The sequence below is a fragment of the Sander lucioperca genome, chromosome 19 (assembly GCF_008315115.2).
Source record: "Sander lucioperca isolate FBNREF2018 chromosome 19, SLUC_FBN_1.2, whole genome shotgun sequence".
In the NCBI taxonomy this organism is placed as follows: domain Eukaryota; kingdom Metazoa; phylum Chordata; class Actinopteri; order Perciformes; family Percidae; genus Sander; species Sander lucioperca.
The window spans coordinates 18,309,438-18,336,222 of NC_050191.1; the positions used below are offsets into that span (position 1 = coordinate 18,309,438).

The following is a 26,785-nucleotide window of genomic DNA, read 5'->3' on the forward strand; positions in this document are numbered from 1 at the left end:
AGTCAATGTGTCATTTGGCAAATTTCAACCTATTCAGTACATGTCTTTTTTTCAGCAGTGGGACTTTGCGGGGGCTTCTAGCTGATAGCTTTGCTTCACATAGCCTTCTTCTGATCGTAACAGTACTCACAGGTAACTTTTTCTTCTTTTCCTGGAGCTGATCATTGGTTGAGCCTTTGCCATTTTGGCTGTTCTTCGATCCATTCGAATGGTAGTTAACTGTTTTTTACCACGTCGTTCAGGCTTTGGATGACATTTCAAGGCATTTGAAATCATTTTGGCTGAGCAGCCTATCATTTTCTGCACTTCTTTATATGTTTTTTCCCTCTCCAATCAACTTTTTAATCAAAGTCCACTGTTCCTTAGAGCAATGTCTGGAATGACCCATTTTGCTGAGTATTTCAGTGTGACATGCACTATAACCAGCATGCACAACATTTGCTTCCTTCCTTCCTTAAATATGGGCCATAATGGACACCTGTTTCTTCACAGAATCAATCACCTCACTAACTGAACACACACTGCTATTATTTTGAACATGCCCCTTTCAATTACAGATTCAATTACACAGAATGAGCAGCATGCATGTCATGACTGTTGGGTCTGTTGGTTTTCTATGACTCTACAACACTTACTAGTAAATTATTTGCCATGTAGAAATATCACTTCTACCAAGAAATTTGATTTATGAGGTTAGTGATGGTGGACTGCTATTATTTTGAACACAACTGTATGTCTGCTCTGGATTGTCTTTAGTCAATCCAGAATTCTGCTGCAAGTCTACTCACCAACTCAAGTAGACAATCTCACATTACCCTGGTACTTAAGTTTTTTTACTGGCTCCCTGTTGCATTTTGTTTAAAATTATTACTCTTATGTGCAGAGCATTGCATGGTCCTCTCCTGCACGTGGCTTAGCTACTTCACCCTTATTTGTCAACTAGCTCATTTAGGTCTAATAAGCTAAATGTAGGCTGTCCCACGAACCCGGCTTAAGATCTGAAGTGATTGAGCTTTTGAGTCCATAGCACCTAAACTATGGAATGCTCTGCCTCCTTCCTTGCGGTCTGCCATTTCAGTGGATTCTTTTGAAAAAAATCGGAAAAGACAAAACTGTTCAGAAAGGCGTGTGATTGACCAGGATACACTTTCAATATTATTGTGTAATACCAATTGCGTATCGTGTTCTCATTCTGTTTCTTGTGTTTGCCCCTGTAAAGCATTGTGACTTATGTCTGCGAAAAGCACGTTATAAATACATTTTGCTTACTATGATGTGCAAATGTGTCAGTAAATGGTGGTTGAACTACAATATATTCATAGTAACTGATGTGACTTTTTAAAAGGAAATACATTTTATTTCTTAACATAAAACATGATAGCCTCATCTGTTAGAGCCAAATTATTTTTTGTAACAAGGCATCTTTAACTTAAAAGATAACTGTATGGACTAATGGGCTTTGTAATAAACTGAATTTAATCTCAATGACTTAACAGAAAAAGCAGACCGAAGAAAAAAAACCCTGTGCATCATACTTACAGTATTAGGCAGATTCTTAATGAAGCAATCAAATTGCAGTTTTCTATGTTGCTTTGACGTGTACAATGCGACATCTGTAGTTTCCTTTTTCCTCCTTTGACTCATGCCACCTCGCCGAACAAAACTGGCTTGTTGAGTTTGTCTGTTAGGTCATTTCATAACCTTAGAAGTGGAAAGGGTGACGGTTGTGAAAGCCATCCATCTTTGAAGGCATAAATCAGTATACGTTTTTTAGATTACCTTTACAGCTCAGATTCGGTACTTGCTGCTCAACAAAAGTAAACCTATTTCTCCTCACCACACTGTTTTCCTTATAAATTCACCTACATTTCACTCCACCTATGAAGGGAAAAAACAACATGCATTGGAATTTTGGATTTATTAAAAAAAAAAAAAAAAAGGGATTTGATCCTGTTAAAGCGCCAAAGTTTGTAGGTTTTCTTACAGCTCATAAATTTGTCAGACAAACAAATTACATCCGTTCATATGTGTCAAGTCTTATCACATCAAGAAGGCTACTAATGTCTGTGTGCTTCTGTTGTTTTTGCAAAACTAACAAAAACTGTCTCTGGGTCACTTTCATTAAAGGAGATATCCATTGTCTGAAGAACTGGAATAAGATGGTTAAACTAATTGCTGGCAAGAAAATAAAATCCACTTTGAATGCTAAATAAATAGTAATGATGATGCATATAAGGTGGTAAGACACAAATGACATTTGAAGAAGAAGAAAAAAATACATATTGTTTGCAAAACAAAAATAAAATAACCATTTTTCCTAATTAAGCAATTTGGATACATTTTATTCAATAAGAGACACATGGAAGCACTCATCCAATTATTCCTAAATTTCATGGAAAAACTGACTCATTTAAGAAAGAATGCTAACTTATGTCTGTATGAATACACTGTAGACAGTTTTTTTTATGTGATCAAATGTCTAAGGTTATTAGACTGTATCTATACAAGACATTTAAGGCAATCACTTCGTACACGTGCCCCCATGATCATGGGTGGCATTAGAGGCCATTCTATTAATTTCATCCTATTCGTGACATTTCTTTTTCTTTTTCTTGTCCTTTTTGGATTTTTTCTGTACCAGCTCCTCCTCGTTCTCTTCAACTACATCGTTCACCTCCTCTCGTTGTTTTTTCTTCTTTTTGTGAACAACCTCAGATTCTACAGTTTGATCCTCAGTTGGCCCGTGTCCATTTAGAAGCTCAGTTTCCTTATGGTGTTTTTTAAGCTTCTTCTTCTTCGACGGAGGCAGCTCCTCACAGTTCTGCTCCACACCATAGGTGGAGCTACAGTTCTCATTTGTAGCTCCTTCGCTTTCTACAATTTTCCTCTTTTTCTTCTTTTTCCCCAAACGCTCCTGCTGTTGGTCCTCATCGTCCACTATTATGATAGGAGCAGCAGTACTGTTCTCTTCAATCACTTCCAGCTCATACGATGACTTTTTGCTCTTCTTTTTCTTCTTTTTCTTTTTGGACTCTTCTGAATCATTGTTGCTGATGAGGATGGGACTGGGTTCCTCAGATGGACCCGATGTCTCGTTGGTCTCCGCTGAGGGTGCTGTACTCTGGTCCTGTCCACGAGCCTTCTTCAACTGAGCCATTCGCTGTGCAAAATACTCCTGCATAGTGAGAGTACTTTTCACAGTATTGGTGATTGACTCTGTATCCAGTTCAAAGGCAGCAGGAGTAAAATTCTCCGTCTCACCCTGAGAATCATTGCTGTTGCTCTCCTGGACCAAAAACACACATGAGAAGACACAGTTAGGATATAATGCAGCATTTAGGGGATCTATACAGAAATAGACACACACAATGGTGGACCGAGGAGCTTAAGTGATCGTCAATCATCGTGCAGAGATTAACCAGGCAGATTTTTTAAGATTTAGTGAGTGAAAAGAGCCCCAAATAGGATGTTGCGGTAACAATAGGTGTTAAAGGATCATCTTAAAATAAGCATCACTGGACCTAATTGTCACACGTGTGACATTTATCATCATCTTCTTACAACACAATGTAGCTCCACACATCCAGCTGTGTGTCCTTAACAGCCTGACCCAAAACATACCTTCTTTAATAAATAAACCATTATGTGTTGACAGTGTACAGGATGTATTTTTTCAGTTCACACTGCAACACTATAGAACTGCGTTCACATCAAATATAAAGCATACCACTTTCGGAAATCATTTTACATGGTTAAGAAATATTTACATTGCAAGTTCAATGTGTGAATCAAAGCTGTAAAATGTGACTTAAAACCGCTTTTTATATCGGACAGTTACATCAAGTACTTAGACATGCTTATACTAAGCTTAAGTAACTACGCTTCTTTAACATCAACATTTAATTACACAATACACAAGATGCAATAAATGTGCAGTTAATAGCTCTGGTGATTTCAGTTTTTGATGAAACTGTCAGGTGTTTATTTAATTCAATTCCTTTTTTCTCTCTCTAAAAGATCACTTTTTTGGCATTCTGCCTGTATAGACAGTGGCACTGGAGATACAGACAGAAAACATACAGAGCAAGAGAGGGTATGACGTGGGATAATCAACGGTAGGAAGCCAGGACACTGTTCATTTTTCAAAACTGTTTTGTGGAGTTGTTAAGCCATTGTCTCAAATATCTGTCAGGCAACTGTGGCGATAATTTACAGTATATGTGACCACTATTCTTCTTGGCTAATGCAGGTTTCTGGTGTTTGGCATAATGTCATCTTGATTCTGAGACACAAGACTATTCCCCCTGCAACATGACATAACTGTGCAATGTTTGCAACTATGTAGGCAGTTGTTTGTTAATTTGTGAACCTCCTCAACGTGCGTCTGCCAAAAAGTATAGCAGCATCAGATACACAGATTTCTGTCAGAACGACCCATTTTGGGATCAAAGTGGAAGCTGCTCGGAGCAAAAAAGGCTTCAACTGATTCCAGAGAGGCAGATAGAAGGTGATCCCTTTGCTATAAAAACACTGAAAATAGTTATCAAAGAGAAAAGAGCAGAACTCATTTGTTTAGGTTAAAATGTTTCTAATTTGGGGACGTGAGTCAGCCTGGTCACTGACATTATTAAACAGGGACTACTTTACAACTGTGAGGTACAACACGGTCTAGTTTTTAACTCTACAGCATGAACAATTTGTCACCTCACCCCTGCCACCCATTCGTCTTCATTTTCCTAATGGCCTACTCAATGCATAATGATTTGTCCAGAAGAATACAGGAGGTCCTCTTGAGAATCACACTAAACAATGCAGCTCTGTGTATTGCCTGCCTCAGAGATGGTGAAGTGGACGGCATTTTTCAAACCCTACAGATTAGAGATGAATTGAAAACAGTGTTGTGTCGAGTCACCTCATGGTTTGGCCTTAAAGCTTTTACATTCAGATTACACTTCTTTGACCCTTAACACTGACTGAGATAGACAACCTAACTGATAGGCTGGTAAAACAATATTAAGGCTGGTAAAACAATATTAATGTAGATCCAAACAGGTCTTGTGGGACCTAAATAAACTGAAATGTGACGTTACTACATATGCTGGGCTTTCTCGTACATTTCTACGGTCTTCTAAGGTTTCTTAGGATTACCAAAAGTGCCAAACTAGCAACCAGGAACTTCAGTGAAACCCTACAAGCTATTATTCTTAACCTGCTAAAAGGCTCTTCATCATATATGAGGGCATTGTTTTGTGGCCTAAAATATTGATTAATATGGTAAGAAATGACTGCTCTGTAAATATACCCCTGGTTCAATGCTTATTTTAAGGTTCTAAATTGTATAAATGACATGCATGTAAAATCATTATTTAACATGAGTTACTGCATATTCTGTTGACTGTATTCCATCTAAAAAGGATGGATTCAGAAGCTTCACAAAGTCATGAAGCACATGGAGGATCTATGACAAGGCAGGTGTTTAAACGGACTACAAAGTTTTCCGTCACCTCAGACCTCGAGCAGAAAGAACCCCAACTTCTAACAACTTCAGGTGAAGTGCCATTAAAAAAAAACTTTTCAACTTCCCAGAGAAAATCTATACTCCCTGTTACTGCACAATGGCATCCTCTCTGCTTGGGAGAGAGGAGATGGGGCTTAGAGCTGACAGCGCCAAACAACATGTAACTGGGATTTGGGAAGATGGCTGGGGGCCACTTTAGAACTGCCTGTGAAATTACTCTCAAGAGAGGGAATGGGAGAATGAGCGAGGGGGAAAAAAAGAGGAGAGTGACTGAGAGAGAAACATCTCCTTCATCGGGGAAGTGGCTGGAACTTGGTCCGTGGTTCGTCCTCACTGCCTGGGGATCTCCATTAGACCCTGATCCGACAGGACACACATGCGTACAGTATGGATATAAACCAGATCCAGTCAGCATTACTGGCAGCCCTGGAGATTTTTGTTGGCGAGTGTTGAGGGCAACATGTTACTAAGAAACGACTCGGCAGTAATGTTTGAGATCTTCTTTCCCTATTTCCAAGAGTGTGTATTTTCTCTGGTTATTATCAGTCACAATTTCTATTAATGCCATAGTATATAGTGTACAGCATGAAACAAACCCTCAAACCAGAATACATGTAATATACAAGCTTTATCATAAAATATTTTAACACAAAATAGCAATCACACAAGGCCAGTAAAATAATTTATAATATAATACCAAAATGTAAGCACTGCAATATCAACACATTAAGATTCCTAATTTCCTTTCTAAACCCGTCATTACAAAAATGTTTTTGTGTGTAGTATTAATAGATAACAAAAATGTACACTTTTCCTCAAGACCAGTGACATTTTCTTCTTTAAGAATTTGAAAATGCCTTTATTACATAATAATAAATAAAATGGGTACTAATTTACATTCCTGAATGAATAATGGACAGTCAAATTACTACAGAAAGTCTTATGTTGTAGCCAGTGGTAGCTACATATAGTTTGAAAATTAAAAAAAGAATGGACTGCAGACCTGTCTGTCAGTCACTACTTTTACTCAGTGAACTGATTAGGTTAAGCCCTTGCAGCAAAAGACTAAAATGTCAATATACATTTGCATAGTGAAGGCAAGTAAGCTAATAATGCCATAGTGCTTTAGCTTTTTTTCTTTGTGTAATGCCAATCCTTAAAGAGAAAAATAAAATTTAACATAACTCGTTTTAATATTTAAACGCTCAACCAAATTTAAAATTTTTGTCCTATAATAGCAAATGCACAAAAGGAATTTGCATGAAACCAACAGCTCCAGCTCAAGAAGGGACACAACCAGTTTATAATTTATAAAATCAGTTAACATAATTGCTGAAACTAGAGAAGAAGAATGATTGAAAAAGGCAGTCCCAGGCTACAACACAGTGGGGTTGGAGAACACGCCTATATCTAGCCGTGTCTACGCCTCCTCCTCCTCCTCGACCCAGAACCCCAGGAAAAGGATGCGCTCAGTGCACTGTGTGCAGTTCTGAGATAAGGCTCCTTCGGCAGAGGAGCGGTCTGGCTGGCTATCGGGCCCTTCCTGCTCCGCTCTCTCCCCTGGCGGGGGCTGGGGCTGGGCAGGGAACACAGGGAGGGCCCCGCAGAGGGTCCCAGAGAAAAGGAGAGGGTGGGAAGACATTCAACAGGCCGCCTCCTTCAAGACACTCCAGTTCTATCTCTCCCTGCTAATGTAACCCATGGAAAGCCAATGGTAAGACATGTGCCAAGGTGCCAAGATACTGAGGCCAACATATTCAGGAGGAGAGTCAATCAAGCCAGCAGAGGGATGGTGGAAAAGATTCACTGTGAAACGTTTTCGACCCAACAAGATCAGCAGAGAAATTATATTGACATGGCTAGATCTTAAACCTTTATGGAGCAAGAAAAGCTACAAGCTAAGATTCCATTATGAATACTTTTAGGCATGTCCTAATGTTTTTAACAGTCTTTGCTAATACGGAGCAATATTCTATTAATCTTCCCCCTACACTGTTGAGCTACATAGGGCACAATTAAGTACTAGACTACATGAAAGTAGGCCTACCTAAGTAAACAATTTTGGGACTGCTTAACAGCTCTGCATTTAGAAAACATCGCCCTTGAGTGGATTCCTAGTGTTTCTATAGTTTTACATATTATCTGTAGAGATAAGCACTGGTATGGAGCCCTTGTGGTAGGATTGTTTGGACAGGAGTTTAACCTGAAACATGTCCCTGAAATATAGCAAAATATAACAACTTAGTGACCCTCTGTGGATCAGCACAGGACATGTCTCATATTTTCATTTGCCCTATACTTAATGCTAACGAGTGGACGTTATATCGGCTCAACATTAAACATTTGCTGGTTACAGATTTTCAAAGGGTTAATTCTTTTCTATGTTTCAAATCACAGTATGTATCTGCGTTTTCAAACTGTTAAGACAAAATAGAGAATCTGAAGACACCCATCTTAGTCATGATGAGCATTTGTCACGACTTTTATAGACTACAAGGTTAGTTGCAGCCCTTATTCTAGGTATTACCAATTTAACAATTAACAAAATCACACTCCTTCCAGTTGTTATCATGGCCACAAAGGTCCTGTATTTTGTGAAGCCAAGCATTGGTATGCTTGGCAGCTCTGTTTCCATGATGAAACAATTAAAACCAGTGAATGTTGTTGCAGTAGGTTTTGACCTACCTCAACCTTGACAAGACTGAGCCCATTTTCCTTCCAGAGAAGGGCTCTCCTACCCAGGACCTTACTATAACAACTGACAACATTGTGGTAATCCCCACCCAGACTGCTAGAAAACTGGGTGTGACAACCAACTCTCCTTCACTGCCAACATTGCTGCAACTACCTGATCGTATAGATACATGCTGCATAACATCAGAAGGATACGTCCCTTTCGAACGCAGAAGGCGGCTCAGGTTCTGGTTCAAGCTCTAGTCATCTCACGTCTAGACTACTGCAACTCCCTCCTGGCTGGCCTGCCTGCATGTGCCATCCTGCCCCTGCAGCTCATTCAGAATGCAGCGGCTCGACTTGCCTTCAACCTCCCCAAGTTCTCTCACACTACACCGCTCCTCCGCTCTCTTCACTGGCTACCAATTGTTGCCCCTATCCGCTTCAAGAGACTAGTACTTTCATACAGGGCCACGAATGGATGAGCCCCAGCTTACATCCAGGACATGGTCAAACCCTATACCCCAAACCGCCCACTCCGCTCTGCATCAGCCAACCTGCTTGCTGCCCCCTCACAACGAGGGACAACTAATCATTCAAAGAAATCCTGACTGTTTGCTGTCCTGGCTCCTAAATGGTGGAATGAGCTCCCCATTGACATCAGGACGGCCGAAAGCATACGCATCTTCCGCCGAAGGCTAAAAACACATCTCTTCCGACTGCACCTCGGATACAAAAATAAATAAAAAATAAATAAATAAATAAAAATATATATATATATATATATTTTCTTACTGTACGTACACACCGCCGCCAACTTGAGCTGCAAAAGAAGCTCTGGCCGCCCTGTCAAGGACGCCTGTCAAAAAGTATGGGGAAGCTTTTGACACTTTGGCCGCTCTGACCTGGCAGCATTCTATGTTCGATCATGTTCAATCTTAACTTTACTAACACCCCTCACACTGTTGTCAGCTGCACCCCGCTCCTCTCAGCCCAAAGGCAGCCTCACAGCACTTCCTGTGTGAATAATACTGTGTGTGCGCACATGCTTGTGAGGGAGAGAGAGGGCAGCTGACAGCACTGCGAGGGTAACAAGCTTACTAACACCCCTCAGTGTTGTCAGCTGCACCCTGTTCCATATACGCAAACAAAGTCATATCATTAATTATAGGGAACCCAGCAACAGCGATGATGAGCTTTTCCTCCATTTTCTCGGAACTAATGTTTTGGTAGGAACGAAAGTTTACATCGTATGTTTCTCTGGAATCACCCAGCGCGAAGGACGTCTATATTCCAATTGGTTGCTGGTCGTTTGCGGCTGAATCGCATCATTAGCTCATTATCATAAAGTTGACCAAACTTCAACTTTCTGCTTGACGCTCTGGTCGCTCAACACTCCCAAAACGCGGCAGCGACAGTTTTGCCGCTTTTTGCAGCTGAGAGAAGCCGGCTTCCATTGAAAATGAATGACTTCCTGAAACTTTGAAGCTCAAGTCGGCGGCGGTGTGTACATATGCTTAAAGCTGCACTTTCATATGTTTCTTTGTAGTTTTGCTTATTTAAAGCTAATGTACTTGCACTTACTACTTGTTGTCTGTAGTTGCACCTTCAAGGTGGAAAGCAATTAATTGGAAGTCGCTTTGGATAAAAGCGTCAGCTAAATGACATGTAATGTTTTTATGCATAAGCCAACTTACACGTAAAACATGTTTTTGTTAACCCTTGAAGGGAAAAAGAAGTCAAATAATTAATTTGATAACATTTCATATTAAAACCTGGCTAATACCCCCACCAGATTAAAAGAAGGTGTTATTTCTCGTTGACTGTTTTTTTAATTGGGCATTTCATTGTAGCACAACCAGCCCTTTTAGACCCTCGTGGAAAAATTATGAAAAATGGTGACTGGTTATATGTGTGGTGATAAGTTCCATTGTATTTATTAAAAGTTATGAAAACAAATATGTCTTACTGATCAGCTTTTCAAAAAGGTATAAAGTCACCTTCTGGCTCAAATGTTAATTAGCATTTGGCAAAGCTGCAGTTGCCCATTTATTTTCTTAAAACTGCCTGTTTGCATTATTTGCTGTTTTTCCAATAATTTCTAGCCAATACTGGTTGGGTCTGTAATTGCATGAGTGTGCCCTCATTGTCCTGCCACAATAATAAATTTGGCGATACTCAAGGTCTATGGATCAGGCCCTGATTAGCCAGCTGTCTCTCCCTGATGAGCACACAAGTCCAGCAGGCCATCCTTCATGAGCATGATGTGGGCGGACAGAAAAACAGGTGGATACCTTATTCCCTGGTAAATAAGCAAACCCTTCGGTTGAACATCAATTTTTTAAAGTAATGTCACTGCCTCCAATGTGATCCTAAAATGTTACTCCTTTTCGGCAGAAATTATATTTACACAAGGTAACAAAGTTAAAAACTATAAAATGATGTACTATAAGTACATTAAACGCCACACATGGAAGCTTCCATAAAGCAATACTTTTGCTAAAGGCACATTTTGTGTGTGTAGTTGAGACAAAACACAAAAAATGGGATTTGAAAAATTGCACTTTGTGCCCAGTGCGAGAACGTTTATCATAAGTAACAAATGAAGACAACATTATGCATGCAGCATGACTGCCCTGTGCTTGTTCAACATTGCAAATGCTTGCCGACAATGCCCCCCTCAAGAGCATAGGGTCCCCTCACCCCAACCCCAGAGAGGGAAGATACAGTGATTATTTTTTCTCCAGCTGTGATTTATTAGATTTAAGAGTCAGTGATTAAACGGTAGTCGGTTGCTGTAAACAGCCGAGAGGGCTGGAAATCTTTGGGCGGTTAGCTTCACCAGGCGGTAATTACCCCGGCCCCATGTATTCTAGCTTAGGCCCGTAACTAAGAGACGGACGCCCTCTTTTTCTTTTTTCTCTGCGCTAATCTGTAAGTGTCAGCGAGCTGGCATGGCCAGGAGGGAGCAGTCCACAGAACTGCCAGGGAGGTAGGTGGTAAGAGAGAGTGTGTGTGTGTGTGTGTGTGTGTGTGTGTGTGTGTGTGTGTGTGTGGCAGGGGCTGGAGCGAGGGGGTTCGCTTGGCGGGTCTTGATATTTTCAGCGGTAGAAGCAAACGGGCCCGTCAACAAACATGCTCAAGAAAGAGAGAGCTTTTGCTTGAGGCAATTAGATGTTATCTGAGAACGCATTAGAGCTCTTCGGCTTCACAATAACCTCAGCTCCCTGCATGAGTGCAGTGGCCCATTCAAACTGCGACAACGCACATTTACACCGGCATCCCCTTTCCACAGATCAATGCTGAGGTTGATGGGACAACTGAGCAAAAAAGAAAATCTCTGCTTTAGTGCCGTATTCCTATTCATACTGTCAATTATACAATGCAGTGGAACTCAGCAGTAAGTAAAGAATGTAAACCAACAGGTCAGACACTTAACCCTGTGAAGAATAGAAGTTAATAATAAAACTGCTTGATACAAACATACTCAAATACATACAGTACTCGCCATGTGTAAAGAAATCTAAGCCAGCCTTTATTAGTTTACGCACCAATGATGAAATAGATACTTAAATTAACAACAATTGAAGACAAAAAAACTTGTCAGACTGAAGTCAAGATGTAATAAAACAGATGTTTTAGTCAAATGATCATAGCAACTAAAGATATGTTAATGGAACCATTGTATGCCTCATCTTCGACAAACCAGCCCGGTTGCTAATAATTTTAAACTTTCAAAATAACAATTCACTGCTACCTCACTTCACTGTTCACAGGCCTCAGCAGCAACCTGTGAAACACTTTCTAGAGTTGAAGACCATTTCTGTACTGAAAAGACATTTTGGCTCTACGCTGTCAGCAAAGTTTCACTACTGACTCCGCCCATTGACTCCCTGGCGCCTTGCAGACGCATCTGCCAAACGCTCGAGCCCCCAACCCGCAGCGCCCCTGCCCCATATTCCTTAAGATGGTGGTATCAGGGGAGCCCCCGCTGACGTGCGATCTTTCATGTGGAAGACGCGTGGGCAGGAAAAACTTGCAACAGGTGCCACCCGATGAGGCCTGATCCTCGGCCCTTTGTGCCTGAGCAGCAGTGGGAGTGGGAGAGGCCGCAGGGGTCATGCTGACCCGAGAGCAGGGTGAGCCATACCGACTTTCTGACTGGAGGGTTCAGACGTCAAAACAAGCCTTGTACCAAATTATACTCAACCATTATTCTTCCCTGACATTTTTAAGGAGTACAGAACTAATGAACGGGTTGATGTAACAATTTTGATGCTTTTAATATCATATCTGTCGACTGTAAAACTTAATTCTTCATAGATATGAATGTAATTGTTTTACTGTACTGATTAAGAGGCTGAATCAGTAAGCTTAAAATAAAATGTAGCCGATTATAAAATTACACGTGGGGTTCTTTACAAAATTCAATATCTGGTAGATTAAATCAAAAAACTGAAATATTGAAATCTAACATTTTCTTTAACATTTATTACAATGACAGTTTAAATGTCTGTACCTAAGGCATGGCCATTTTATAGTCTTTCATCCTTCATTAGAAATAGTTTTTTTTAAATAGCTGTAAAAGTAAGAAAAACAAAAAAGATAAAAACTGAATTTTGTCTCTTTTTTTAAACACCCCCACTCCCTAAAAGAAACATAGAAGCAAATGTAGGTGGAAAAATAAAAACTATGGCTTGTTTCCACCTTTCATCTGAGCTGGCAGCTTTAAAAAATGACTAACTTTTGTTGATGTATGAATCGGCGAGGAGTCTATTTATCAGCAGGCCCTTTGCGGTCGCCCGCTTGGGTCCCTCAAGTCACAAGCCGCGTCGCTCCCCTTTGACTGATTAATTAGCCAATCAGAGGACATTTTTCACTGGGCGGCAGAATGGTTTATTTCAGCTAATGCCGGGCTTTCGAGCTGAGGCCCGTTGGAGCCTCGTCGGCTCTTTCGGCCTGCCTGAGTGGCCGGGCAGAGGGGCAAGGGAGATAAATCAAGCCGGGCTGGCCCTCCATGTGGCTCCCCTAACTAAACCCCCTGAGAAGGGCACAGTGGTGGAGAAGGGGGAGGAAGGAGATGGGGACGCAGGACGGCCAGGGGCACTGCTCGCCCGCCGATAAGCACAGGGAGCACAGGGCTGCCAAAGTGCCTTCATTTAGAAGTGGCCGGGGCTTTTTGATATCTCGGCAGAGAGAGCCTGTCGTTTGTCATACTGTGAGTAATTGTGTTGAAGGGCGCAAGAGGAAGCAGGAGATGGAGGGGGCTTGCAAGCGTGGGATGGGTGATGGATAACAGAGAGCCACGTAGATGGACAGGTGCTCCACAAAAACTTGATAAACCCTCACTGGTCAGGGAGTGTAAATAAGGGTTTTAAACATACATTTGCAGGTGGCTACGCGGTGAGGTGGACTGAGGTTGTGGGTGAAATGGTGGTCATCCATTTATCCTGTAGATCATAGTTTGTATTTAAAAACTAATTTGTTCGAAAACGTGTAAATTCAATTATGTTTATCACTAAGGTCATAGTACCTGACTGCATTATATTGAGGTGTTTGTCCTCCCTATTTACATACATGAGGGCAGAATATTAGGAAAGGCTCTTAATATAATGCAGTCCAGCAAAACACTACCACTATGACCTTGATGCTAAAAAGTATGAATGAATTAACACGTCTATGACAAGTTTCAAGAAAAAAACTGAACAGGCATCATAAAAGTAAACTTTATGGCAGAACAGTGGTTTTGGATTGCATTAGATTGTACAGGAGTACCTACTAAAGTGGACACTAAGTGTATGTTTGGTAAGCTTTTACTACTTCAGTACCCACTCTTTCATTTTTAAGTAGGGCTGGATATTGAACCTCAATACATTTCGAATAAAGTCTGAAATTTGTCTATCATTGGTGATTAAAAAGTGTCAATTATCTAAAGTTGACAGTGATACGCTTGCGTAGGCTTGCTCAATTATTCTTCTATCTTATCAGATATCTAATGATGACATCCTAAAAATGTCCTCAATAAATGCATTAAAAACAAATGTAAGCCTTTTGAGGGACTTATGGGGCGTGGACTTGTTTTGTTGTCACACACCTACTGTATTGTGGTCTTAGAATTTTATTTCCCTTGCACATCCAAGTGCATCTGTGGTTGTTTGAAGAACATCAAAAGCTCTCCTCCTACATTTTAGTTTCAACTCCCAAATATATTTTTATACAAAATAAATCATGAAAACATTTTACAAATTTGAAAGTAAAAAAAAAAAAAAAAAAGAGGGCGACTTTAACCCAAAAAACAACTCTACTGTCAGGGCAGGTGGATTAAACCAAAACATAATTTAAAAAGACAGATGAAACATAATTATGGATGAAGCCAAGTGGCAAACTGAACACAACCAATTATTATGAAGGGTTAAGGTTAGTTAATAATCCGTCCAATGTGCATATTTGGTCTTTTTAACACATCTAGTCCTGCCTTTGACAAACAGGGACAGCTGAGTGCGTGTGTGTCTGCCTGTCTGCGTTTCAGGGAGTGTTGTGAGCAGCGATAAGAGGCCAGCAGGAAGCACATCACTGCAGAGGAAGGAAAACCCCAGCAGTGGGGGACTGGTGGAAGGGAGGCTGGAGAGACAGCAGTAGGTGGTGGGTGAGGTACTGGAAGATTCATGAGTGGGAAGGAGGGCAGTTCTGGATTAGCCGATCCAGATTTGGTCAGGTCCCCTGGCCTCACCACTAAACCAAAGCCCCTAATGTTCAAATAGTCACTAGTTAGGAGTATAACCCTTTAGGGTACTGAGATTATTCCATGTGTGTACATAGTAGAGCATAATGTGCGCTGTAATAGTGATGGTGGACTACTGTAAGCACAGATCAGGGTGCACTGAGGGTCACTTGCAGTGTCACTGACACACTCACAGGAGATTCTGCACAATGCCTAGAGCTTGATTGGTCCATCACCCTCTTTACCTCTTCCCAGTAACCTCAGATGTTGCTGGGCTTCAACACAAGGCCTCACGGGATGCCATTGTAATTGTGTTCAGTGTTTTCGATATGCTCAATGGTGTCCCTCCTGGCTGAAAAATAACAACCCATAACCAAACGATTAGGGAGAAAATGATGGTGTGTATTGCTTGCATTTCCAATGTTAATCAGCCAGGGAGCAGTAGCCATTGTGATGTTATGGCTCAACACCTGCGGGGGAATAGAAAAGGTTTTTCTCGTGCAATTTATGGATTTAAAGATGCCAATTTCTTCAAGCCAAATGCTTGAGATAAACAGGATGAAGCTTTTCTCTGTCTGAGTCCAAAAGCTACATTTGTCATTGTCCTTTTGGCTCTGTATGGAGTCAGCAGAACTCGTGACACCAAAAGTACCAGTTTATTGAATGAAGATGTATTAATTTATAAGAAAAGACATGGAAGTTCTGTGTCTGTTTGTGTCACTACTCATGTTTTTACAATGACAATAACAGTTTATGTTCATGCAAAGTCAGAAAAAAGTCCCATATGTTAGTATCCAAAACATCTAATATCTGAAAATGTATTTAAGGTTTTGTTTTTGATAGATAAGCCAAAGGAACTTACTAGGACAGAAATGTCTAAGCCTGTAAGCTACATTTCAAAAAGCACGAGAGCCAGCATTAACGCCAAATGGCAAAGTGACGTTTGATGTGACCTAACACCAATGCCAGAAGCAAAAAAAAAAAAACTTTTTTGCAAGCGTCATTATTTCACATTTCTGCACACATCACCCCAATTTTGATTTGCCTTTAATAATGCCCCCTGGCATTATAACTACCTGATGTGAGCGCTCCAAGACAGAAGTAGAGAAGAGGGGGAGTGCAGAGAGAGGAGTAGGGGGTAAGAGTGCAAATCCTTTAACTGGATTTAGATGCTCTTGCCGGCATCAGTGGCCTGTTGGCAGTGTTAAAACTGCACGATGTGACATTGGTAATCTAGGGCCACAGGCTGCTCAGGAGCTTGGCGCTGTAGAAGCACAAGGATCACATTATACTGCAGCGACTGATGGAGGCATCAGCATCAGTGGTCACCCTTAATTACCAAGACAGAGACAGATAAGCTCGAGCCACCTGGCCAGAGGTATGCCATCTCATGCCCCAGCGCACACTTGACATTGAGTGGGTTAAGAGAGATCACAGGCCTTGGTTTAGAAAACTAGTTTCACTGCAAAAACAGTAATTTACAGTTTGGATTAGGAGTATTCTCTACCGATATTTTGTACCTGGATATAGTGCACTTAAGACTTACTGGATCTAATGAATAATCATATATTACAGGCATTAGTCATGTCATCTTTCCTATTTTGGATATAATTACTACACAAGAAAGTCCTAGAGCCAAGTGCATCTGATCATAAACTGACTGTGAAAGACGATGAAAGTCGATTACTTGAACACACTTTGGAACTATGGAAATAAGTTATTTTCACTTGTATTTTATTTATTTTATGTGTCATGCTTCAATTATATGCACTAATTGCACTTGTTTATGCTGTTTATAGTTTGTTTTGTGTTTCTGTGGGTCCATGTTTCATTTTGGATACATGTTTTGTTGGTGAATATTTGGACGTTTTATATCTAGGTTGTTTTATGACAGAATGAAAGCAAGCCAAACCAAACATTATTTCTGAAGTTGTAAAGTGATCGACAGCGTGCAGGCTTTCGTTTGGATTTTAAACATGGTTGTATGCGCCTTTGTTTTCAGGTTAAATTAAATTATGTTGGGGCGCCTGGTTAGCTCACCTGGTTGAGCGTGCGCCCCCATGTACAGAGACTCAGTCCTTGCTGCAGCGGCCGTGGGTTCAATTCCCACCCGCTGCCCTTTTCCGCATGTCATTCCCTCTCTCTCTCTCTCCCCTTTCAAGTCTTAAGCTGTCCTATTAAATAAAGGCCCAAAATGCCACAAAAAAAATCTTTTAAAAAAAAATGTAATTATGTCAAAAGAAAAGAGGAAAATATCTGCCTAAATTATAAGGCCAGACAGGATTTTCTTTGTCATTGCTGATAATGTAAGTAAACTTGATGCCTCTTACCTGCTCTTTGTCATTGACAGATCTTCCTCTCTTCCCAAAGATACAGTTAAGGTCTGTTTCACTGCGGGAGGACAGGTCCTTTCCTAAAAGGGGGAAAAAAATATTTCAAAATCATACAGCAATTGCCATTTAAAAATCATTAAAACTATAGAAATGTTTGGCATATGTTATATATAGGACTAATTCAAACAAGATAAAATGACACAGAATCACCAATTCACAAGGCAAACCATTAATGGCATGAACTAGTGGGTTTTTACATTTGCAAATGTATTTGAAAATGCAGACATCTAAGTGTGTGTGTGTGTGTGTGTGTGTGTGTGTGTGTGCGTGCGTGCGTGCATGCCCGCGTTGGGGCTAAAAGGTAGGGAGAGGTGGTCTCTTGAGCAAAGAAAGGGGAGATTTGCCTTGTTTGCTTTTTGCTCCAGGGATAAAACGGTAAAGAAAAATAAATAGACGACAAGGTCTGCCACGCCACACCTCCGGATTCCCATTTTCAAGCCGGGCCTCAAAGACTCCTGGAGCACACAGTCGTCTGTCTCAAGACCAGGTCCTGTTCGTACAGCTGCATCCTCTTCCTTCAGTGGGGCTCCGATAACATTTGGTTATTTATTGCTTTTGAACCTCTATCTCCCCTACTCTTAGCTTTGAAAGTCACTGCATATGCAGGTCTAAGAAGTAAAACCAAGAAAGTATGTTGAAAACTAAAATAAATGGGGGGGGGTGCCTGTGCTGTTTGTCATCTGGTGAACTCAGGTCAAACGTAAAATTATGCCCAATCTGACCTTTCGCTGTTTGGATGAGGAAGTACCTGTCAAAATTCTCAGGCTTTTAGGTGAAAGTGCAAATAACAATGTTCTGATAAAAAAGGAGTTAAAACATTGAAAGGTGGCTAAATACCCATTACGCAGGATGAAGCATGTGCACTGCTTTGGTGCATTGTAAAGTGTTAGTGAATACATGCTGGTTTCCAAGGACATGGTTGAAATGGCAACAACTGTCAGTACAGATAACTAGTCAAACCAGACCAACAGATCACTGAGGCTCTACAGAGAAATCCAGAAACTTAAAAAAATGAAATTGATTGATGGCGTCCAGTCATGGACTGGAGGTACATGTGATGTTTCTAAGGAAACAAATAACACAACTTACTATGTGTGGCCCTTAGCTCTTTAGCCTGATGATATGCTGTAGTTCATATGGTCGGTCTTGTTTTCTCAAACCGTTCAGACTCATACTGGCTGAAATGTGAATATTTGTTTTGTTAAAAGCCCCCAACTTTAACTACGTTAAAGCCAACTGCACAGAGCAACGGATGGAAAGCTGTAGTTAAATTCTGCATCAACCACCCTTGCTGCTGTGACAGGGAATAGATGGAGGTAGCAATTAAAACTGGGTTACTGGTTTATGCTGTGGGCCCCAGACCTCAGCAGTGGAGATTTTGGTGCCTTTCCCCAGAAACAAAGGACATCAATCCTCAGCGCTGGCAGTGAGGGAACCAGCCTGAACAGGATATCAATAAAAAAGTAGGAGAGAGTAAGGAGGAGGCCTGCGCTGAGACGGAGAGGGAGATGTTTGGGAGGTTCTTAGATGCTTATGTGGCTACAGCATTTTTTGCATTGATGATTTTACAGGTATTATATCAAATTAACCAATCAATTAATAATAAATGACTAGACAAGACTAGCACTTAAGCAGGAATGCATGGAATTTAGTAACAAATTATAGACTAAGCTAATTATGTATCTTATATTTTTTATGACTGGATATGAAATCAGGTTTAAAAAAAATGGTAAATTCAATGGTTGACCTTTGCCTGATCTCTGCACATCCAGAGCTTTAAGTAGTATCTGACATTTCAACCTCTCATGTAACATGCTTAGCAACACTAAATCTATTACTAAGCCTTAACTTGGCAACAGCTTCGCAGGGAGGGGAGCCAGCATCGGAGCAGTCAGTGGAAGCATGCAAACAGGCGTGGCTGGTTATATGTTGCCAGGTAACCATTTGGTTGCCCATGCCAATCCAGACCACAAGGCAATGCCAACAGAAGGAGATGATTAGAGAAAGTAAAAATTAATGAATAAAACAAGATTGTAGCTGTCTAATATCATGGCGAGAGGACCATACATATTTCCTGCATATAGACATCCATTTTAAAACAGTTTATGCGCAGTTTATGATAGTTTATGCCTGTCAGACCACTTAAGGCAGGAGGAGCACTCAACTCTCAAGTTTCCAATCAAGTTATGAATCGTTTATGGACAAACAAGAAGTGCCAGCGTCCCGTCTGTTGCATGACAACAGTTGCCGCATCTTTTGAGTAGACGTGGTGTTAAGTTGCCAAAAACGGGTCTACTACCTACAGAGCCACAAACTGGCTCAAGATTGAATTCCAGTGTAAACACACTTTCCCCTAAACTGCCTCCTGCTGTTTTCTGACAGCCTGAGAAAATAAAGATTGTGAAAGAGAGTGGGTGTCAAATGTCTTAATGTAACAAACAGTAGCAGTGGCAGTTGCTACCTGCTCCTTAGCTTCCCCCTGACATGTATAAACAGCTGGTGGTGATAACGGAAAGGATTTTCTCAAATGGATTAGAACTCAAAGTCACGTGGGATCAGACTTTATTAGATGACGACAAGTTGGAGTATTTCTGAAAAAAGTCCTAAGTTCAGAGTCAACACCAATGTCCACTGATAAACAACAGACAAATGTGGCTGTCAAAATGACAAAAAACACTTCAGCAAGGTATTGTTTTTTGTTTTAAATGGGGTCAATGAGGCTTTTTTTTGGGGGGGGGGGGCTATAAGAATACAGAGCTCACAGTTTGGTGGGATTCACAGTACTATTTTTTACTAAAAAGATTTCAGTGCACAATGCAAATAATATCTTACATTCTCATTATGCTGATCTGTCATTAAGAAACTATAAACTAGTGATAGTTAGAAACAGCAGGGATGCATTCATAAGGGATGCATTCATAATCAAAGCAGCAAACATATGCAGACTCCCAATATGGAACATCAACTGAGGCAAATGTTCCTCCGCACAAGTCAGAAAAGTCAACTTTTGCACAAATTCGTTGTTACACAGAGTTGTATGACTTCAATAAAGTATGTATAGAGAGTGAGGGCAGAAAGGAGAGCATCTGGAGGAAAATCATCGCATCCTTAATGTCCCTGCTTCATGTCTTAAGTGCGCCTTGTATGGTGCATCTGATCCACCGGGGACATTATTTTTATAGGCTTTTTCTGGCTTCTGCCAAATTAAGATCACAAAAACAGGGTGAGAGGGTCTGGGGAAGAGACTGAGGCCAGGTTTTATCTGGCAGGGTCATCTAATGGGTCACACAGCCTCTGGGAGGTGTTTTTTGGGGGCCAGTAAATGAACATGCCAGATGCCCCAAACAGGAAACAGGAAGTTGCTATTGAATGACGTAAAATATAAAAGGCTCTTCCAGGTCAGGCAAAAGTTGAGATATTTTGTTTTCCCATGTATGTTGACCTGACCATTATATATGAATTACTTTAACACAATTTTGATGAGCTTGCACCTCTATTCTTGCATTCGGAATTACTGTAATAAAAAGAACTCACACTAATTAATATTACTACGTATTGCAAGTTTGCAAATATAACACAAAGCACTAATTATTAATGAAAACTGACAATTTTCTTAATCTTAAGAAATTGTATATCACTCAACTATGCTCCATGCTCAAGTAAAGCAGTTCAGCAGTAAAATATGGTTATTCATTTTGGTCTCCAGTGGTCCTGAACACCAAATTCCTCCTCGTGCCTATCAGTGTACTGGCCTTGACCAGCAAATCTTGACTTCCTGACGTGTAAAGGAGTAATGAAAGTAGAAAGAAGAGTTATTAATAACCTCCCTGAGCACTGACCGGGCCAACTGACCCAGCACGGGCTGACAGAGCTCTGATCAGCATCTGTGGTCTGAGCCAAGTGCACAAGGCTCAACGAGGGGTTAAGGAAGCTTTTTGTCTGTCTGGGTTGATTGTATGAAAGGTGGAAAACTAAAAAAGTAGAGGCACACACTTAAAGCAACACCAAAGCACTTTTCCTCTTCGGTTCCCCTACAGGTTGGAAGCGGAATTGTCAATTACAGTTCTCATTCAAACTACAAATCCGCTACCCGATCTGGCAAACTTGCATAGTGCAGTTATAGCCGATAGAGGGCCGCAAAGCGAATGCATAAGTGTCGTTCGCCCTGTTACGAGTTGATGAACCACTGTGAACCACTTTGGTGTTGCTTTAAGTTGTTGCTGGGGGGGGGGGGGTACACAGTACACAGTACACAGTTGCCTTGAAAAGATCATTTTTGCTACACGCTGAACATGTAATTCAGTATGGCTGAGTTTGTTACATGATACTAAAGGTAATCAATGTAATGACTGTTGAGAATGAGAAAAGAAAACCTTGCGTGCACATTTCTCCTGAGCTAGATTTATCCCTCTGATCTCCTGCTGTAAAGATAAACTCACCCTTAGTGAACTTCATGTAATGGACCCTCTTTTTGGAGGTCTTGGACTTCTCTTCCAAGCTGAATCCTTTCGGCTCCTCTGGTGGTGGAGGTTCTATAGATAATTACAAAAAAATACAAAAGAAAATATGGCCACGTGTAATTACAAATTCATGTTCAGCATTATTGCACATCTTTACCAACTCGAATAAAACAGTATTCTATATATGCTTGGTTTCCCAGAACAGTGATAAAGATGTTTATTGTATGACGGTGACCGTTTTCTCTTCTAAATGTTGCAGTGCAGCACCCTCTACTGTCCAATAGATGGACCAACCAACCAGAAATAGCTGCAATGTAATTTGGTGTAGTTGTGTAGTTTAATACAGAGCCAGTGTTGGGAAGGTTACAAATGAAAGTAAGTATAGAAGAGTATAGATATATGGCATATTACATATTGCATGTGATGGATCATGCAATGCTTGCTGGAGTTAAGTATACATTGATGTATCAACTTTAGATAATGTAGTGTCAGTCATATCATATGTATGTATCATATGTCAGTAAATAGGCAATATCCTTTGGCCAGATCTAATCAACTATTTATAGTCACTTTTTTTTTTTTACACACAACCAGAGCCAACAAAGTGCTTGATCACACTGTGGTGTTGCAGGGGCAGTACACTTTAAGGACCTTGTTTTTGGTTTCATACTGAAATCAATTAAAACATTTTCTTTAATGTAATTGGTATGTGAAGAACAAGTGACACTGGTTTGAACAGTACACAGAACTTAATAATAAATTCTCAACCCGTTAGTAAACAGTGCAATATATGCACATTACAAACACAGTACATACCAGTGCCGGTGTTTTGACCATGGCAGTTGTTCAGTTGAACAAGAAGCTCATTAAAATCATCTTGGTGGGCGATCCAGTTATCCTGTAAACACACCAGATGTCAACACAACAGAACTGGCAATTAACTTCAAAAGTAATACAGGAGATAATTTTGGATTTGTATACTCAGTTGCCAGTTTATTAGGTACACCTAGCTAAAACTAATGCAATCTAATACAACCGCCCTTCCATAAATCCTCCCTTCGTGAAGGCTATAATGGTTTATGTGTTATTTTAACTGTATGACCATTTTGGAGGATGAAGTTTGTGGTGCTGTTGAATTGAATCGTGTAATACTGACAGGTGTTTATTATTTTTTACAGCCCATTTATATGAAAGAGGGTAGTCTTATAGCAGAAACATCTCTCTGTACAATGCAATAGTATTATATACTATGGTGTTTTTTTCAGTATTAAGGGGTTAGTCTAAGTATTTGTGGTCATTTAAATCAAAACTGAAATAAATGTAATTTTAGAGACTTTAATATTCCTCAAGAAAGCTAGATGATAAATGCAAGTAGTTTAAATAAACCCCCTCAAGGCACATACAAATACACTGCTCCCATGCATTGAAACCTACATCTACAAACAGCCTTGTGAGTGATTTAATCACTATAATGATCTAATAACATCTTTTTAGGTTCTCTTGGAAAATTACTCAAAAAGAGACTTACGTTTTTTACATGTTAAACGCTAACTACTGTTTTTTTCAACCTGTTTTTGCGTCTAAGTGACTGATGGGAACAAGCTGTAATGTAAGTTAATAGGGCAACTATGCAGCTTGTATTGTTTATTCACAAAAGTGCTTGTTTTGCCATTGACAGGCTGATATATCCATAATGTCTGACATTATGGAAAGGATTTCTAAGGAGGTCGATCTTTCTGTTAAAGAGTAAGATCATTTTTTTTAAACATAAAAACATCCGCGAAATTGCGTTCGCTAAAGCCACAAGACTCCATGTAAATAAACAGTAATTTTAGATACAATACAAAAATAAATACAATTCATTCAAAGTCGACAGAAACAAAATAAAACTATGTAAAGTGGTTTTGGGTCGTCTTTCCCCGTTTGCAACAATCACAACTCTAGTTTTGGTTGAAGTAAACACAGTGTTTTCCGATTTACACATGAAAATATGTTGCCTCTTTTTTTAAATAGAGTCTGGTGGGTTTAGTGCTAGTGACCTCAGAGCTGTTTCTGGTTAAACAGAAACGTCTTGAATAGGTTTATTATAAAAAGGCCTATCTCTGTAGGGATCCTTTCCATAATGTTGTCAGACACTTTGTCACTTAGACACTTAATCTGAGCCTTTCAGTGGCAAAAAAAGCACTTTTAGTGGACCAAATTGACGATGCACATTTGCCCCGCAGGGTTACATTGCAGCTCTGTCTGTGGCTGCTGGTTACAGCGTTCACACTTATTACTGGACCAATTTCGAAGATTGTTGTTCCTATCAATCACTTACACACAAAAACATATGGTCCTGGTCGGAAAAGTTACAGTAGTTACACTTTAACATTAACAGCAATTGTGAAAAATGAACAGAGACAAAATAATTTAAAAAAAGTATTAAGTCACAAAGTGTGTGCTCACCTCATAGCTGGCATTGGTTCCAAGACCATAGTTGTTGTTTTTAAGTTTGACTTTGATATGGTCAGTGGAGCCTTGCTCACTTCTGCCCAGGCCCTTAACATGAAAAGAAAAGACATAACATTGACACAGATGTTCATCAACTCATTCACACACTGTTGACCCAACCAGGAAGCTCCATCTCACCTTGCCCTTGGACCAGCCCATTCGCTCCAGCATCTTCTGACCGAATTTGGAGTCATCCTTACTCCAGGCGCTATTCCTGGGGTCAACAGACCACTTCTGTTTCCTCCGGGCTGGATAGAGAGCAGCATAACATAAAAGTCATCATACACATAAACAAGCAGGACAAGCAACTCGCACTTCAATGCGACGCCGACTAGACCTTGTGTACACACACAACTTGTTACAACGCAGTATCGAGATATGACAGATAATGCGTTTATAACATACATCATATGTAACTGTGATACTGATACTTTCCTGAGCTTTTTATCATTTAAATAAACACATTTCAAACCCTTACACTATAGTGATAAGGTCACTTGGTCAAAAACATCGGGCTTTGGCCCAGATAATAAGCAGGACAATGAGGTGTCATGTGCATGTAAAAACAATGGCTGACAACTGTCAACATTACGGAAATCAGACCAGAAGCAATGCTTTAAACTCATGCTGAGAACAACTGAGAACAATGTGCCATAGCTTACATCAAATGCATTAAAAAATAAATAAATTATGTGCCATTAAGCACAACAAAGTTAGCTAAACTGAGCTAATGAAATGTTACTGCAGTGAGATGTAGAGTTACAAGAGAAAGCACGTGTTTACAGACTGCTGTATCAATGCTAATGCTAGCTACCCGAACAGTTTAACAAGTACGAAATACGGAATACTTTCGGAAGAAAGCCTCTCGGTAGCTGGTTGCGGCGGGTTTTAGCGAACACAAAACATACAAATTAACATTGTTACATTGAAAGAAACAGGGAAATATCCGTCAAAACTCTAAAAGAAATTTACATACGTTCAGCAAGCATGGACATCCTGTGGTCCTTAAACAGCTTGACGCAAGTTGCGTATGGTTTCCCAAAAAATGCCTGAAGACAATATGACCAATGGATGATATGACCACGCTGGTTGTGTATGTCGTAAACATATCCCTATGAAATATTTTTGTGTGTCGTATTCCATACGGATGGAAGTATGTTAATTAGTACATTATTCTAACAATTATTATTAAAGTTATTTTAATAATATCACTGCAAATGATTATCTTCGCCAACAGAGAGCGCCACAGCCACAGCCACATCATAAAACATGCTACGTGTGCTGGGTCACGCAAGTTCAATGAACCCAAAACAACAGCCGAATAATATTATATACAGTATATTATATTGAAAATATAATTTTAGCATTCAACAGAAATGTAACAATTACAAATAATATTGTATAAAATAAACATATATTATCCTTGAAACAATATTTACATATCTTTCAATAGCTATATATGCAATACCAATATATGTATTTTTGATCAGCCAATCAGCTGATATCAGTCCACTAATTTATTTGCAAGCTCCACCCAAAACGTAGCTATGATCTGCCCAACTCAAACAAAGCATTGCTTAATGTGCTCTTGCTACAACAGCCAATGTTGTAAGGTTTTTGCTGATGCATGTGATGCACGTAAGCCTCAGCTGTACAAGATCACAGTGTTCGAGCTTCTTTTTGTACTGACACAAATATCACAACCACACGTGATCATGAACATCTCAATACAGTGCAAAAAGCTATGAAGCTGCTTTGAAGGGAACAAATAAGTAAACGCATCAGTTTGTCCTCACTGGACTGCCTGGAGTGGATTCACATAAATATGTAAGTCCCCTTATGTAACTTGTAATCAACATATAAGACAACATACTAACCTAAATAAACAACCAGTAACCAAGGCATTAGTAGAAAGCTATAGCTACCAGAAAGTAGCATCAGCAACATAAGTGGGCAGTGGTAGTGGATGTTTCTGGGTGGTTGCTTTAGTCTCACCTTAAAGTTGCTGTTAGGGTGTTATAGTGTGTTAAAGTTAACTGATTACAATTAAACACTAAAAATGAGTGTCCTTGAGCAACTTCTGTGTTATAAAAGCTTTCTGGGAACACTTATCAGCCCTGTCAAAGGGATAAGCTTTAGTCTTGATATGAGGGTGTGTTTACATATCTTGTGTGCCTAAGGACACAACACATATGCATAATATTTATTCATACTTAGAATCCCCAGGAATATGTTGTGTGTGTAGTTCTTTGAAATAAGGTTAACTTGGGTCTCCTTCAGGAGTTGTTTTCCTCAGGAAGGAACCACTGTTTAAAATGTTTATGTTACTAAACAAACTTTTAGTTCCATGGGAATCTTAAATGCCACAGCATCTCATCCTATTGCACATCTTTACCTGTGGTAATATAGTGAACAAGATCATATCAGCTGTTGCGCAAGAGTCAGACAGTTTGACAGACATAATCAGTTAGTTTAGTACTGTGAACCTCTAATCTGACCCAAGATTTGTGGTTAAAATTACCACTTG

General features: G+C 40.1%; 1 protein-coding gene across 3 annotated transcripts; it reads right to left on the reverse strand.

The window, feature by feature from the left end:
• Window positions 1-1,901: 1,901 nt before the first annotated feature.
• pinx1 (PIN2 (TERF1) interacting telomerase inhibitor 1) lies at window positions 1,902-25,366 on the reverse strand. Of its 3 annotated transcripts, none has more exons than XM_031322063.2 (7): window positions 25,235-25,366; window positions 24,397-24,506; window positions 24,214-24,306; window positions 22,582-22,663; window positions 21,745-21,837; window positions 17,243-17,325; window positions 1,902-3,286 (listed from the first exon to the last, which is right to left on the reverse strand). In XM_031322063.2, the coding sequence occupies exons 1-7, from the start codon at window positions 25,251-25,253 to the stop codon at window positions 2,585-2,587; spliced, it is 1,182 nt and encodes a 393-aa protein (XP_031177923.1). In that variant the 5' UTR covers window positions 25,254-25,366; the 3' UTR covers window positions 1,902-2,584. The 3 variants fall into 3 exon arrangements, with proteins under 3 accessions (XP_031177923.1, XP_031177926.1, XP_031177924.1); XM_031322066.2 differs by lacking the exon at window positions 25,235-25,366 and adding an exon at window positions 25,107-25,228; XM_031322064.2 differs by lacking the exon at window positions 25,235-25,366 and adding an exon at window positions 25,093-25,216.
• Window positions 25,367-26,785: the final 1,419 nt, after the last annotated feature.

Coding starts and splice junctions, on each gene's coding strand:
- pinx1 (XM_031322063.2), bottom strand. Junction 24,307..24,396: donor TGGGCTGGTCCAAGGGCAAG/GTGAGATGGAGC, acceptor TTTCATGTTAAG/GGCCTGGGCAGAAGTGAGCA. Junction 21,838..22,581: donor TGGTCAAAACACCGGCACTG/GTATGTACTGTG, acceptor AATTATCTATAG/AACCTCCACCACCAGAGGAG.